This window comes from Peromyscus maniculatus, chromosome 8 (genome assembly GCF_049852395.1).
Source record: "Peromyscus maniculatus bairdii isolate BWxNUB_F1_BW_parent chromosome 8, HU_Pman_BW_mat_3.1, whole genome shotgun sequence".
Taxonomy (NCBI): Eukaryota; Metazoa; Chordata; class Mammalia; order Rodentia; family Cricetidae; genus Peromyscus; species Peromyscus maniculatus.
Window position 1 is genome coordinate 18725117 of NC_134859.1, and position 12403 is coordinate 18737519.

The 12403-nt window shown below is 53.6% G+C and overlaps 2 protein-coding genes across 19 annotated transcripts in view; both read right to left on the reverse strand.

Moving 5' to 3' along the window:
* Nucleotides 1-475: 475 nt before the first annotated feature.
* On the reverse strand, nt 476-9778 carry Ccdc154 (coiled-coil domain containing 154). Of its 17 annotated transcripts, none has more exons than XM_076578155.1 (18): nt 9691-9759; nt 9316-9420; nt 8854-9067; nt 8565-8754; nt 8312-8358; nt 7936-8031; nt 7470-7593; nt 4685-4786; nt 4470-4598; nt 4271-4398; nt 3836-3962; nt 3607-3744; nt 2113-2232; nt 1915-1991; nt 1546-1663; nt 1330-1416; nt 948-1052; nt 477-779 (listed from the first exon to the last, which is right to left on the reverse strand). In XM_076578155.1, exons 2-18 carry the CDS (start codon nt 9320-9322, stop codon nt 582-584), a joined length of 2007 nt encoding a protein of 668 aa, XP_076434270.1. In that variant the 5' UTR covers nt 9323-9420; nt 9691-9759; the 3' UTR covers nt 477-581. The 17 variants fall into 17 exon arrangements, with proteins under 17 accessions (XP_076434263.1, XP_076434262.1, XP_076434270.1 ...); XM_076578151.1 differs by having other exon boundaries at nt 639-779; nt 865-1052; nt 9695-9770; XM_076578153.1 differs by having other exon boundaries at nt 639-779; nt 865-1052; nt 4271-4395; nt 9695-9762.
* Nucleotides 9779-10105: 327 nt separating this feature from the next.
* Nucleotides 10106-12403, reverse strand: part of Clcn7 (chloride voltage-gated channel 7) — a 28013-nt gene continuing 25715 nt past the window's right edge. For both annotated transcript variants that reach the window (XM_006971666.4, XM_076578144.1), the window contains exons 24-25: nt 12085-12165; nt 10106-11875 (exon numbers count right to left, since the gene is read on the reverse strand). In XM_006971666.4, the coding sequence (XP_006971728.1) occupies nt 11789-11875; nt 12085-12165 (168 nt within the window). In that variant the 3' untranslated portion in view covers nt 10106-11788. The remainder of the gene's footprint in view (nt 11876-12084; nt 12166-12403) is intronic.

The following is a 12403-nucleotide window of genomic DNA, read 5'->3' on the forward strand; positions in this document are numbered from 1 at the left end:
GGAAGTGGACAGAACTTAGGCAGGAACTGTGAGTCACTTGCAGACATGTCCCTCCCATTCTTTACCAAGCCAGCCCCAAGATTCAAGTCAGTGGCAAAGGGCGGCTGGGTTAGGGACCAAAGAAGGCTAGGCCTCCCTGCTGTCTCTCTCTGTAGGGCTGATGATTCTAGTGCCGTCTCCTCAGCTAGGCTGGCAGCGAGGACGCGGAGCTTCATGCAAAGGCCAGGTTTTCTCAAGAGGCCATAAGAGGGACACCACTTGATCACACAAAGAAGCAGATATTGACTCTCCAGATTCATGCTCACAAGTGGCTTCCTTTGTGGCACTTCAGTGTTAATGGCAGCTGCGCAGGGTTGAGGATGATGTGAGGACACACTCCGTGTCCTCACTCCTTACATTTGTCCTCACAGGTAGCCGGGGTGGGTCCTGACAGGTGTGGCCTGGGTGCCTCTACACAAAAATGCCGTGAAAAGTGATAAAAGTGCCGTGGGCTAGGCCGGGCAGGAAGGGTCCTCCAGGGCCAGACAGCTTGGGCCTTCTGAGTTTGGTCTGCCTCTCTCACTACTTGACCCCTCATCAGGCTATGAGCTGTGGAAAAGCCGTTCCATCAGACAACAGGAGACCCTGGCTCCAACAGGTACGAGAACTGGCGTCTTTATTTCTGGGACAGGGTCAGAGACATGATCTTGGGTACAGGCTTCCAGTGGGTCATCGCTGAGATTGCTCCTGGTCTTTGCTGGGCCATCAAGTTCAAGAGGACTGTCTTCCACTGAAGCCACCTGCCCAGAGACACAGCTCATCCACAACGCAACTCCTTGTGGCTGGGCTGCTACCCTTAGGAGACCCAGGCTCTCAGCTGCCCACCTCACAGCCTGATACACGCCCCAGGAGTTCACAGAGACCAGCTCGCCCAGGGCTATGTCCTTGATGAAGAACCGCTGCCTCACCAGGGACATGAATACCCGCTTGCTGCCCAGCGTCAGTGGCCAGGGGCCCTCCTCACTCCACAGGCTCAGCATGTTCTCCCGCAGGGTTGCAATCTCCTCTGTGCGCTACAAGTGCAGAGGTACGGTGTTAACAGGACCCGTGGGGGCGGGGCAACTGCAGAGAAATGGAGAATGGGTCACAGGGGTGGGCAGAGGATGTGCGTATGTGGGGACATCTTCTAGGGAGGAAGTCCAGCAGCAGGGCCTCATGGCTAGGAAGCACTGTTCAGTACCACCCTGCTAGTGAACTGCCTGGGGCCCCATGAAGACAGGCACAGAGGGACTCGGGACAGATAGGCAGAGGGAGAGGGGGGTCAGTGGTTCTCCACGAGATTCCTCTCACCAGCTTGGTCTCGTTATTAAACTTGAGGTTCTGGATGGTCTTGTTGGCCTGGAGGCTGTTCTCTAACTTTATTATTTGCTTCTGAAACTAAACACAGCTCCAATCATGGGTAGACATGGACTGCTGACGTCCAGATGTACCCACTACTACAGAATCACCAAGACCCCGGAGTTTAGGGAAGTAGATACAGGTGATTTCCTGGGGCCCAAGGGATACCGTGGCCAGCTGGCCCTGGATCTCTGCAATCTTACGCCCAGGGTTCTCCTCCTTCAGAAACTGCACAGACATCAGCACGGTGGCTAGCTCCTGTCGCAGAGCGTCAACTGCAAACTCTCTGTGGGCACCAAAGGCTGGTTGTAGGGGGGTGTCCCAGAGCCCAAGGAAGAAGGCTTAGCCCTGAGCTAGGATTCCTGAGGCTGTCATAGGGCTAAACTTGAGAGTGCATGCAGGCTGTACCACAGGAGGTAGAGCTCAGGGTGGGACTGGCTGGGACAGAGCAAGCACAGGTGCAGAGGTACAGGGCTTGGAAGAGTACTGTGGGGACCAGTGACAATCAGGAGGTCCCTGGGAGGCTTCGAATCTCACCTGGCCTTGCCCTCAGCAGAGATCTTCAGGTCCACGTCATTCTGGTGAAGAACACACTTGTTGGAGACACTTTCTATCTGAAATGTGGAAGATGTAGGAGCCCAAGATGACTCAGTATAGTCACTGGAAGCACCAGGCTAGCTCAAGCCCAGCCAAGACCTGGATCTTCCAGGCTGGCTGCACCCTGGCCTTACCCACCTGCTGGGGCAGGCTGTTCACTTTTTCCTGCACCTCCTGCAAGTGAGCTGAGACCTCTTTCAGCCACTGGACCAGACCCTGCAGGGACTTCCTCTCCACACCTTCCCATGCAGCCTGCACCTACAATTTCAACATCCAGTGAGGGATGGTACACAGAGGGGTAGACTAGGCTGACTAAGCCAGGAGGCAGAGTGTCTGGCTGTAAGTATGCTTGTATATAGCCCTGCAGGTGCCCAGACAGCCACTGCGGAGACAGATATGCCTAGCCTATGGCAGCTGTGGTGGTCACAGAGACACACCAGAGAGTGTGGTCACAGGAGCTCAGGAAGAGAACAGCCCCCTGTGTCTATCAACAGAGGAATAAGCGAAGCATGGCCTGTCTACATGTGGGAACATTATCCAGCTGTAAAGGGGTGAAGCGTGGGTCCATATAACAGGGATGACCCATGAAGGCAGCTCAAGAGAGAAACCCAAGCCTAGTGCACACAAATCAGAACTAGATGGAGGAGAAGAGAGACTGTTAGGCTCTGGGGTTTCTAGCTTAAGTCATGAGAAAGCTTTGAAGCTGACTTGGCTGATAACTTTTCTATGAATGTACTAAAACCACTGGGTCTTAGTTAGGATTAGGGTTGAGCTCAGACATGTGATCCCAACACTCAGGAGGCTAAGGCAGGGAAATTAGGAGTATCAGGCCAGCCTAGGCTACATGGCTTAAAACAAAACAACAATAAAAAAAAAATAATGGGCTGAAGAAATGGCTCCGCAGTTAAAAGCACTTGCTGCTCTTCCGGAGGACTGGAGTTTGGTTCCCATGGCTCACAATCATCTGTAACTTCAGCTTCAGGAGATTGATGCCCTCTTCTGGCCTATTTGAGCACTCACACACATGTGATATGTACACACAGACACATAAAAGAATATATATATTATATATATATTAAAGAAACCCAAACAAATAAAATATAAAACCAAACAAAACCCACTGAACTACATCCTTTAAAAGGTGTTTGAGGTTTGTTTGTTTGTTTGTTTGTGTTTTTGCTTGTTTGTTTTTCGAGACAGGGTTTCTCTGTGTAGCTTTGTGCCTTTCCTGGACCTCGCTTATGTAGACCAGGCTGGCCTCAAACTCACAGAGATCCACCTGTCTCTTGTTTGTGGTTTTTTGTTTGTTTGTTTGTTTGTTTGTTTGTTTTTGCTTTTTCAAGCAGGGTTTCTGGTTGTCCTGGAACTTACTTTGTAGACCAGGCTAGCCTTGAACTCACAGAGATCTACCTGCCTCTTCCTCCCAAGTGCTAGGATTAAAGGCGTGCACCACCATCTCCTGGTTAAAAGGGGAATTGTTGAAAGAAAGGAAAGAAGGAAGGAGAAAGAGAAAGAGATGGTGCCAAGGGGCTGTGAGTACCGCAGGAGCCACCCTGCCTGGTTCAGAGGATCGGGTCTCTACCCTCGGCCCCATCTTGTTTACTGCCCTTCCTTGTGGGTCTTCCGCCTCACCTGGGACAGCTTCAGGTCTACTGTTCGCTCCTGCAGGTCTAGCTTCCAGCTGAGAGCTAGACAGTGGTCATTCAGGCCCTTCAGCTTCTGGTCCAGCCCTGCCACTGACCCCTCTAGGACCTGGCTCTTCTCTTGGAGCTGCAGGAGACAGTGTGGGGTCAGGGAGGCTCTAGCCAGATGCCTATGTCCACAGGGATCCCTGCTGACCACCACTCACTCAGCCCCTTACCAGTTCCAGTGCACCCTGGGTTTCCTGCTGGGCTAGCTTGCCAGCCATCTGCACCGCCTCCAGATTCTCATGGACGTATGTGGCCAGCTCTCCAGCCTGGCTCTCCTCCAAGCTCACCTTGGCCTCCCTGTATATTGATGCGCAAGCTGTCCCTTAGCACTAGCCAGTGAGGGGACCTGGTTGCTAGCTCTGGGACCTTCCAGGTGATTCCATGGACCAGAGGATGGGTGCTACCAAGAAAGAGCTGTGAGCAAGGGTCAGGGTGAAGGAACAGGAGCTCTGGCAGAGGGCTGCTAGTCTGTCATAGCATATCCAACTGGCCTAGTGCTTAACTTGCAGCTGCAGGGGTTGAGGCAGGGCACTCCCCAGCTGGGCTCAGCCAGTGATTAGCTGAGCAAGGGACTGGGTGGCCCACTGTCCTGACATGACACCCACCGAGCCTTCTGTTCAGCCAGCAGGACACGATTCAGCGACACCTGGTTCTGTCGCACAAACTTCGTCAGGTAGACCACGGCTTTGTCCAGGCCCCGGCACTGCTCCAGCAGGTGACCTTCCTCCTCCTGCTGTGGCAGAAGTGGCCCTGAGCCTTGGTGACTACCCTGCATCTCCCAGCCAACCTGGCCAGCAGGCCTACCTCACGCTGTGTCCGCAGGGCCCGCAAGCGCTCCTCTGTCAGTTCATGCAGCTTCTGCCAGCGGCTTTCCAGTTCCTCTCGAAGGCTGCTTTCTGCCATCAGTCGTGTGCTCTCTGAAGATTTCATTCTCTGTGGAGACAGCACTAGCTGCTGTGAATTTGTGACCCCACCGGTGGGCAATCCATGAGGACACTGGGCCCCACCCCGGCCCTTACCTGCTCCATGGCCATGAAACACTTCTGAAGAAAACTGCACAGTTTGGTCTCCCTCTTTAGGAAGCGGATGCTCAGATCCTCACTGAATTTAGTCACCTGGTCCTGGGAGGGGTCACACAGGCACCTGAAGCCTACCCACTGGACATCCCTCCCTGCCTGGGGTATCCATTCTCTCACCCAGGTCACATTCCCCCATGTTCCCAATCCCTGCATAGGCAGGCTGCATGCACTGGGCAGGAAGGAAGGTCGGGCAGATAGGACCCACTGTCCCCCAAAACACCAGCTCATGGGCCAGGAAGCGACCTAAAGGTTAAGGTCACAGAGGTCTGGACAGTTCGGTGCACATTCAGAGCCCCATATGTATCTAGGGAAGGTTGTACAGTGGGCACTGAATTCCGTGCTGAGCTGGCGCCTCGGTAAGAGAAGCAGATGTGGAATCACGCCCAGTATGTGAGAGCATCCCATCCACGTGGGAACACCCCATGCACAGACCTCATCAAGAGGGTGGGAGGGAACTCTAGATGTAATCCTTTGGGCTTTGCCTCCTCTCTCTGCTGCTCTCCTGCTGCTCTGAGGGTCTGAAGGCACAGGGCAGAGGTTCGAGGTCCAACCCAGCCTTCTGTCCCCTATCTCACACCCTCTGTATTACAGTTGTCCCCTTTAGGACTTGACATAGCCAGTGCCATTATGGAGTTGAGCAGCTGGTGACCTCTGGAGATCTTGGTCCATGGTCATGGCCATGAGAAACAGTCCTAAGCAGACAGCTGTCTATGGGAATAGGGTTAACAGTCCCCCTGGGAGGGAGGGAGAGAGGGAGGGAGGGAGGGAGGAGAGTCACCAGACCTTTCTGTGAAATCACGACCACCACTCCCTCCTCCCCAACTAGTCCAATGCTGGAGTATAGAAGAAGTGAAATTTTGATGGTGAGGTCATGGGAGCTTTTTGGGGTTGCATTGTCTGTGTTACCCATGTGCCTCTAAGAAGCCCCAGTAAGCTTATTGATTTGCCAAGCTGGACTTCGAATTTCTCTTTAACCCTGTTGGCCCCTTCCCTATTTGCAATGAATACGAGTCTCTCTTCTGCCTCCCCAGGAATGTTAGGATTTGTTAGGATTTGACAAAGCTGTTTGTGTGGCACAGGCCTGTAATTCCAGTACTCAGGAGGCTGAGGTTCACAGGACGGTTGTTGTGAGTTTAAAGTTAGCTAGGGCTTTACAGTGAGGCTCTCACCTCCTTACACGTACCAAAGGAAGTTCTGCCTCACAATATCCATTTACCTATCACTTCTCCACAGCCCTAGGAGCTCTGCCAACAGAGCCAGCTCTCAGGCCCTGGGCTGTAGTCTCGGAGAAGATGATTCTCAAGGAAGCTTTCACATCATCTGAGACGCTGCTGGTCTTCCTCCCCTGTAGAAGGGGAACCTAAAACATGGTTGGCCTCTTTTTCTTTTTTTGGGGGGGGGGGCGGGGGGGCGTTTCAAGACAGTTTCTCTGTGTAGCCCTGGATGTCCTGGAACTTGCTCTGTAGACCAGGCTGGCCTCAAACTCACAGAGATCCGCCCGCCTCTTCTCCCAAGTGCTGGGATTAAAGGTGTGTGCCACCACTGCCAGACTTTTACTTTTAAGATAGGGTCAGATATAGGCTGGCCTCATATCTGTCATGCGGCAGATGATACTGAACTTCTGATCTCGTCTCTAGCTGCCAAGGGTTAGAATTACAAGCATGTGCCACCACACTCAGTTTTAGGGGTGCTGGAGGTTGAACCCAGAACTCTGTCCATGCCAGGCCAGTACTCCATCAACTGAGCTACACACCCATCCCTCAGCCACTTTTTCTGAATGATCAGACAGCAAACATTTCAAGTTCACAGGGTCTCCCTTGAAGCCTCCCAACTCTTGTCCAAAGTTGCCACTGTCACTATGCTAAACAAATGTTCGTGGCCCCGTGCCAACAAAACTGTATTATAAAAACAGGTATTGGGGTGTAAAGTCCTGATACCAATGCTGAAGAGCCCTCAAAGGGCCCGAACCCTCCATGCCTAGCATATGAGAAATCCTTAGCCTAAAGTTTTTGTGCTCTGGATGATGCCAATGCATTAGCTTCCCAGAAGATCTGAGAGGGATACCACTACCTCTGGGCAGCAAAATTATGTTGGGACAGCTGGACATCCAGTATGCTCTGCCCACCCGGTCCTGTGAGGATCCTGGACACACAGAACAGCAGCTGCAGTTACTGGTCTCTGTTTATAGGGCCAAGGAGCTGGGTGGCAGGTATGCGTCACCGTTCTTTAGCCCCATGAGGAAGACAGTCCCCCACCCCTTAAGGGCTCCAAGCAGAAGGGAGAACATGCTGGCCTGGGGATTTGTGACTGCTACTTGAGGGAAATGCTAAACCTGAAAATAGCTGCAGAAGTAGCTTTAGGACCAGATGTTCTGTTTCCGATAGTTCACTGAGATGGCCAGCGAGAGGTCTGTTCCTGCCCACGCTCTTTTCCCCCAAACTATAGGCACACAGCACTTGAAACGTGGTTGTGTGACGGCAGAAGTAGGTCTTCAATGCCTGAGAATGTAGCTAATGTCAGTGAATGCCAGGTGGATGAGAGGCTACCACATCAGACAGGGTAGTACCGGTGAGCCTACCTTTGTGTTATTATATAGACTGGCAAACATCTGCAGGAAGGGAGACCCACTGATGGCAAGGCCAGAGGCTCAGGACACTAGAGGTCTACTCAGAGACCTTTGGATGACTCCTGCCTAGGCTAGCTAGGCTTGGCTTTCAAGAGGTACCTGCATCTTGGCCAACCCACGGTCCACCTTTTGGTTGGTGTCCTCTTGGTTCCTCTGCAGGGTGCTGCAGGCTGCTTCCCGGCCCTGCTCCTCTTGCCTCAGCAAGTCAGTCAGCTTGGTCACCCTGGAGGCAGCAGGTGTGGTAACACCAACTCAGCTGGGGAACCACAGTGATGCTGGTGGGCTTTGGGACCCTAGCTCCTTCTTAGACTGGGGTACACAACCTGCTCAGGTAACACACGGAAGTGGAAATAGACCTTGGAGTCCCTAGTGAGGGCAAGGCACCTAATAAAGGAGAACAGGCAGGTGGGGCCCCCAGTAGTCAGCAGTGCGTCACTAATGGCAGAGGATGGCCCACTGGTGGCACTAGGGGCACAGGGCAGGTAGGACCTCATCCTTGGTCAGGCCTGAGACTCCCAATGTGTATGCCAAACTGGTTTGGAGCTAGTCCAGGGAATTGGCCCACCTGAGACTTATCTCCTGCTCGGTACATTTCCGCTCTGAGTCCTGTAGCACCTGTGTCCTCCTGATCTGTGTCAAAGCCTCTCGGACCTCCACCAGCCTGGCACAAGGAGTTGCCCTGCCAGCCCCAGAGCAGCTAGGCAGCATTTGTTGCTGCAGGTCTAGCCATGGGGCTCTGCAACCAGCCTCCCCCATCTGTGCAGTCTGCCCCACTGTATGCAGGGCCCAGTCTGAGTTGGACTATTATAGGTATCGTTTACTTAAACAAGTCCAGTTAGGGGAACGGACACCCACGTGGACCCTAACACGAGCTACTGTGGGAAGCATGGGTGGGCCCCAGTCCCTCCCACTGAAGCTTATGCTTGTCTGTGTGTGTGTACCTTTTATCCAGGGCTTTTATCTGGTTCTGGCTCTGAGGCCCAGACAACTGCAAGGAGGAGGAAAGAAGGACCAGGTAGGCCCAGGTAGGCCAAGTATGCTGTCTGCAAAGTCCCTCCAGCACTGATGCAGGTGGATGTGTAGGAGTCAGAGCATGGAACCACTGGGATCAGTAGGGTCAGGGTCCAGGAAGCTGTTCCAAGCACCAGGAAAAGGGCGGCTTGCTTATGTCTGCTGCCCTGCCCGGGGTCTCACCTCTAGCGCCTCTTTCTTAGGGCTCCGAGCTGCCTGCTGCACTTCTTGCCTCAGCTGGTGCAGCTCGGAGGCCTGCTGCTGCACATGGGCACGGACCTGCAGCAGCTCACGAAGCAGCCCCAGTGTGACATGCTCACAGCGGTCCTTGTGTCCCCTCAGGCGAAGCACCTCAGCCTGCAGCTCAGCTACCCTGATCAGGGCCAGAGCAGCTGGGTCAAGTTGTGTCTCTCTTAGAGGTTAACTCCCTTAGTGTGTCATCTCCCTGTTTCTCATACTCAGCAAGGCTCACCATTGCTCCAGCAGTTTCCGCTGCTTAGGAGTGTCGTGTTCAGGGATTAAGGAGCTGGATACCAGGCCACTGCACTCATACCTCTCCGGGGTCTCCACACACAAGGGCTCAGGACTAGCTAGGCCTTCTGTTAAGAGCAGCTCCAGGTCCTCGAGTGTGACGTTGCTCAGTTGTGAAGGAGGTGAAAGTCCGAGTGAGGAGCTGTCTGCTAGCTCTGGAAGGAGGCACCTTGGGAGTTCATGCATGGAGATAGCAGTAAACTTGCTCCATGCCAACCTGAGCCCTTACTGAGTCACAGAGATCAGCCCTGCTAGAGGTTCAGGTAAGAGGGGTTAAGGGCCCCGAGGAAGGACACACAGTTCTGGGAAGCAAGAATAGTCAACTTTCCACCTGGCCAGCTCCATCAACCCCTACGAGGTCCAGAAGTGGGACTGCTCTGCATATACGCTCCTCTACACTCACCTGACATGGCTTCACCTGCAGTCACCACCTGTAGCTCAGGTTATGGTATCAGCTCCTGTGACTGCCCAGAGCTGGACACCAAGGCCAGGGTGGCTGAGAGGTTGGCTGAAGGGAGGCGAGTAATCAGGGCCAGAAAGCTGCAGGGACTGGGGACCAGTTGAGGGGCAGAAGAGAAGGCTTTGGGACAGTGTAGGCAAGGATTTAGAGAGGCTGTGGGACTTAGGGAGGTGAGGGTCAAGAGGAGAGGTCTGGATCTTGAGAAGACAGGGTTGGAGAGGAGACTGTGGACCTTTGGGAGAAGATGACTCAGGAGGAAAGGCTGTGGATTCCCTGAGAGCAGTTGAAGTATGAGGTAGTGGGGTCCTGCCCTTATACCTGCCTCCTCAGTGAATCCTGCTGAAGGAGGCAGGTACAGCCGAGTTAGTCTAGAACCTTCCTTTTCTCATCAGAACCCTATGACTTCATGGCCAACTGCCAGTGGAACCTGAGTCCTCATCCACCCTGTCCTGCAGGCTCCCTAACTTCTGGTTCCTGGAAAGATGTGGAGGGACTATGAAGCATTTTTCTTGCAAAAGGGTCTCCTCTGGCTCTGGAGCTACTGGGTTATGGCCATGGTGAAGAGGTTGTCCATGAACCTTCACAGGCCCTGAGTCACACACATAGAGCAGAAAGTGAGGGTCCCAGGCAAATGGGACATAGCTAGCCCTGAATCTGGGAAAAGACACCCAGAGGGTAGGATGGCAGTCACAAATGAGGCCACTCAGCCTTCCCTAGAGCCATAATGAGAATATTGGGAGAAACGTTTTGTTTTATTTAACCTAATATATCCAAAAATATCATTTCAACATGTAGTCAACACAGACTGTGAACAGATTGCACATGCGTTTTTGGTACCAAGTCTCTGAGGCCCTGTGCAGTGTTCTTCATGCCCTTGGGTCCAACTTAGATATGGCCCTTCCCAATCCAGAGCACCCCTGGCTTTGTCACGAAGACCTACCCACCAGGGCCAGCGGAGCAGGCATGGTGGGTCAGTTAAACTTCTTGTCATGCAGAGCCTGGCATGCCCAGGCTTGGGGACAGGATGTCATCCAAGCAGGTGAGAGAAACCACACTCTGCAGTGAGCCTGAGAGCAAGGCTGTAAGATGGGGATGAGGAGGTCAGGGCCCCTGGATGACCCCCCTACTGGGCCCTGGGCTAGCTGCAGTACTCCTCAAGAGTTGCAACCACTGCCCATCACAGACAGCAGCTACTGTCCATAGAAGGTGCACTTATTTTATCAACATGCTGAGTGCCTAACTCCCCAGAATGCTGAGCCCTAGACAGAGAAAAGGAGTCTCTCATTTCTCAGATCCAGACTCAACGACACACTTAGTCAATCTCCTCATAGAAGGAAGAGCCACGCCTTTGGAGGGAGGACAACTGAGAGGCAGCAGATGCCAGCTTTCCAAAGAAGGACCTATGTGGCCTTGTAACAGACATGTCAGAGATAACTGCAACTATCTTTACAATGCGTCCTGGGGAGAAGACTCTGACTCGGGATTTCAGGTTTAGCTTGGTCCAGTGGAGCCAGCTTTGACAATACAGGGTCAGAGGTGAGGCTCCTTGGCTCTGATGCTACAGGTCCATCTTAGGGCCACCCTTGGATGGCCAGGTCCTGGAAGGCCATTGCCCAAGGGTGTACACAGTACAGTCAATAGCAAAGCCACTATGGCCATCAGGGTCCTAAGTGCCGCGGGAAGACTTGCTGTGGTCCACAATGCCATGACCTCCAGCCTGGGGCAGATGCAGGTGAACTCAGATTCAGTCTTCATGTGATTTTCAGCTCTCAAGCCCTAGGCATAGAACCAGTCTCCCCATCTTCTGGATAAAGACATGGGATGGCACATGTGGGCTCCCCAGTAGAGCCTGCTCCAGGCCGCACAGCTCCTCATGCCCTTGCTGCTGAAGCTCTTGGCTGGTCTGGGCAGTACAACCACAACCTCAGCATAGGTGCTCAGAATCAGAAGAAACAACAATAGGTAGAAGCTCACGCCTGCCTGCCCCCCCTCCCCTCCCTCCCTCTCTCTCTCTCTCTCTCTCTCTCTCTCTCTCTCTCTCTCTCTCTCTCTCTCTCTCTCACACACACACACACACACACACACACACACACACACACACACACACACACACACCAGCCTCTATTGGCTCTGAGAAGTGAGCCACAAGGGGTGTGATCACACACATTTCATCCTTGGAGGAGGAACCCAGGAGAGGGGCAAGTCCAAGGGGTGGAGGGTCTGGGGACAAGGGAAGCGCTGCTGATGTAAACCAACTGCCCAAGACAAAGGGTCTGGCCCCACACCAGCCAGGCCCAGGAGGGCATTTGCTCCTGCTGTTGCACTGCCCAGGGGGCAAGGCTTTGGCTGAGACCAGGGACCCTAGGAGGAGGTGCAGAGGGGCTCGGGTGCCACTGCACAAGGGTAGAGCCAACCCTCACGTCTGGGCCAGTGAAAGCTCTTCAAGGCCTCCCTTCCCTAGGCGGTATCTTGCCAGGTCCTTCCTAGTCACCAGGCCGACCACCTGCAGAAACAACACCAGGTCACTTCCCTCCATATGACAGCATACTCCACATACCAGTGCTAAGTAGGCGTGCAACTACAGGCTAGGTCCCAAGGGTCACTGTCCCGAGACAGACAAGACCCAATGTCCACCCACCAGAGAGCAGGGATACAGGAAGCAGAGTGTGAGCCTGCTCCAGCACTCTCTAGCGGGACAGAGCGCAGCCTTACCTGATTGCGGTTGTCTACTACCACCAGGTGCCTCAGGCCCAGAGCCCGGAACAACTTGAACACTCGAGGAAGAGATGCCTCCTGCAAGGTAGTCAACTGCCTTTAGCCCACTTCACTCCCCTGTGGAAAGGGATTCCACCCCCAAACCAGGCATTTCCAGAGTCCTGAGCTGTGCCTTCCCTGCATACCTGACTCCAAGCCCCTATGTGCTACTAGTGGGGTTCTCTGAGGCCCAATGCTACTTGAAGCCCAAATTCTCTCAGGCTGTCCCTGATAAATTCTGTCAGATGGCCCAACCCAGGCAGCAAGCCCGACTTGC

Coding starts and splice junctions, on each gene's coding strand:
- Ccdc154 (XM_076578145.1), bottom strand. CDS start 9,098: ATGCATGAACTCCCAAGGTGCCTCCTTCCAGAGCTAGCAGACAGCTCC. Junction 8,755..8,853: donor CGGAAACTGCTGGAGCAATG/GTGAGCCTTGCT, acceptor GGCCCTGATCAG/GGTAGCTGAGCTGCAGGCTG. Junction 3,745..3,835: donor CCCAGGGTGCACTGGAACTG/GTAAGGGGCTGA, acceptor TGTCTCCTGCAG/CTCCAAGAGAAGAGCCAGGT.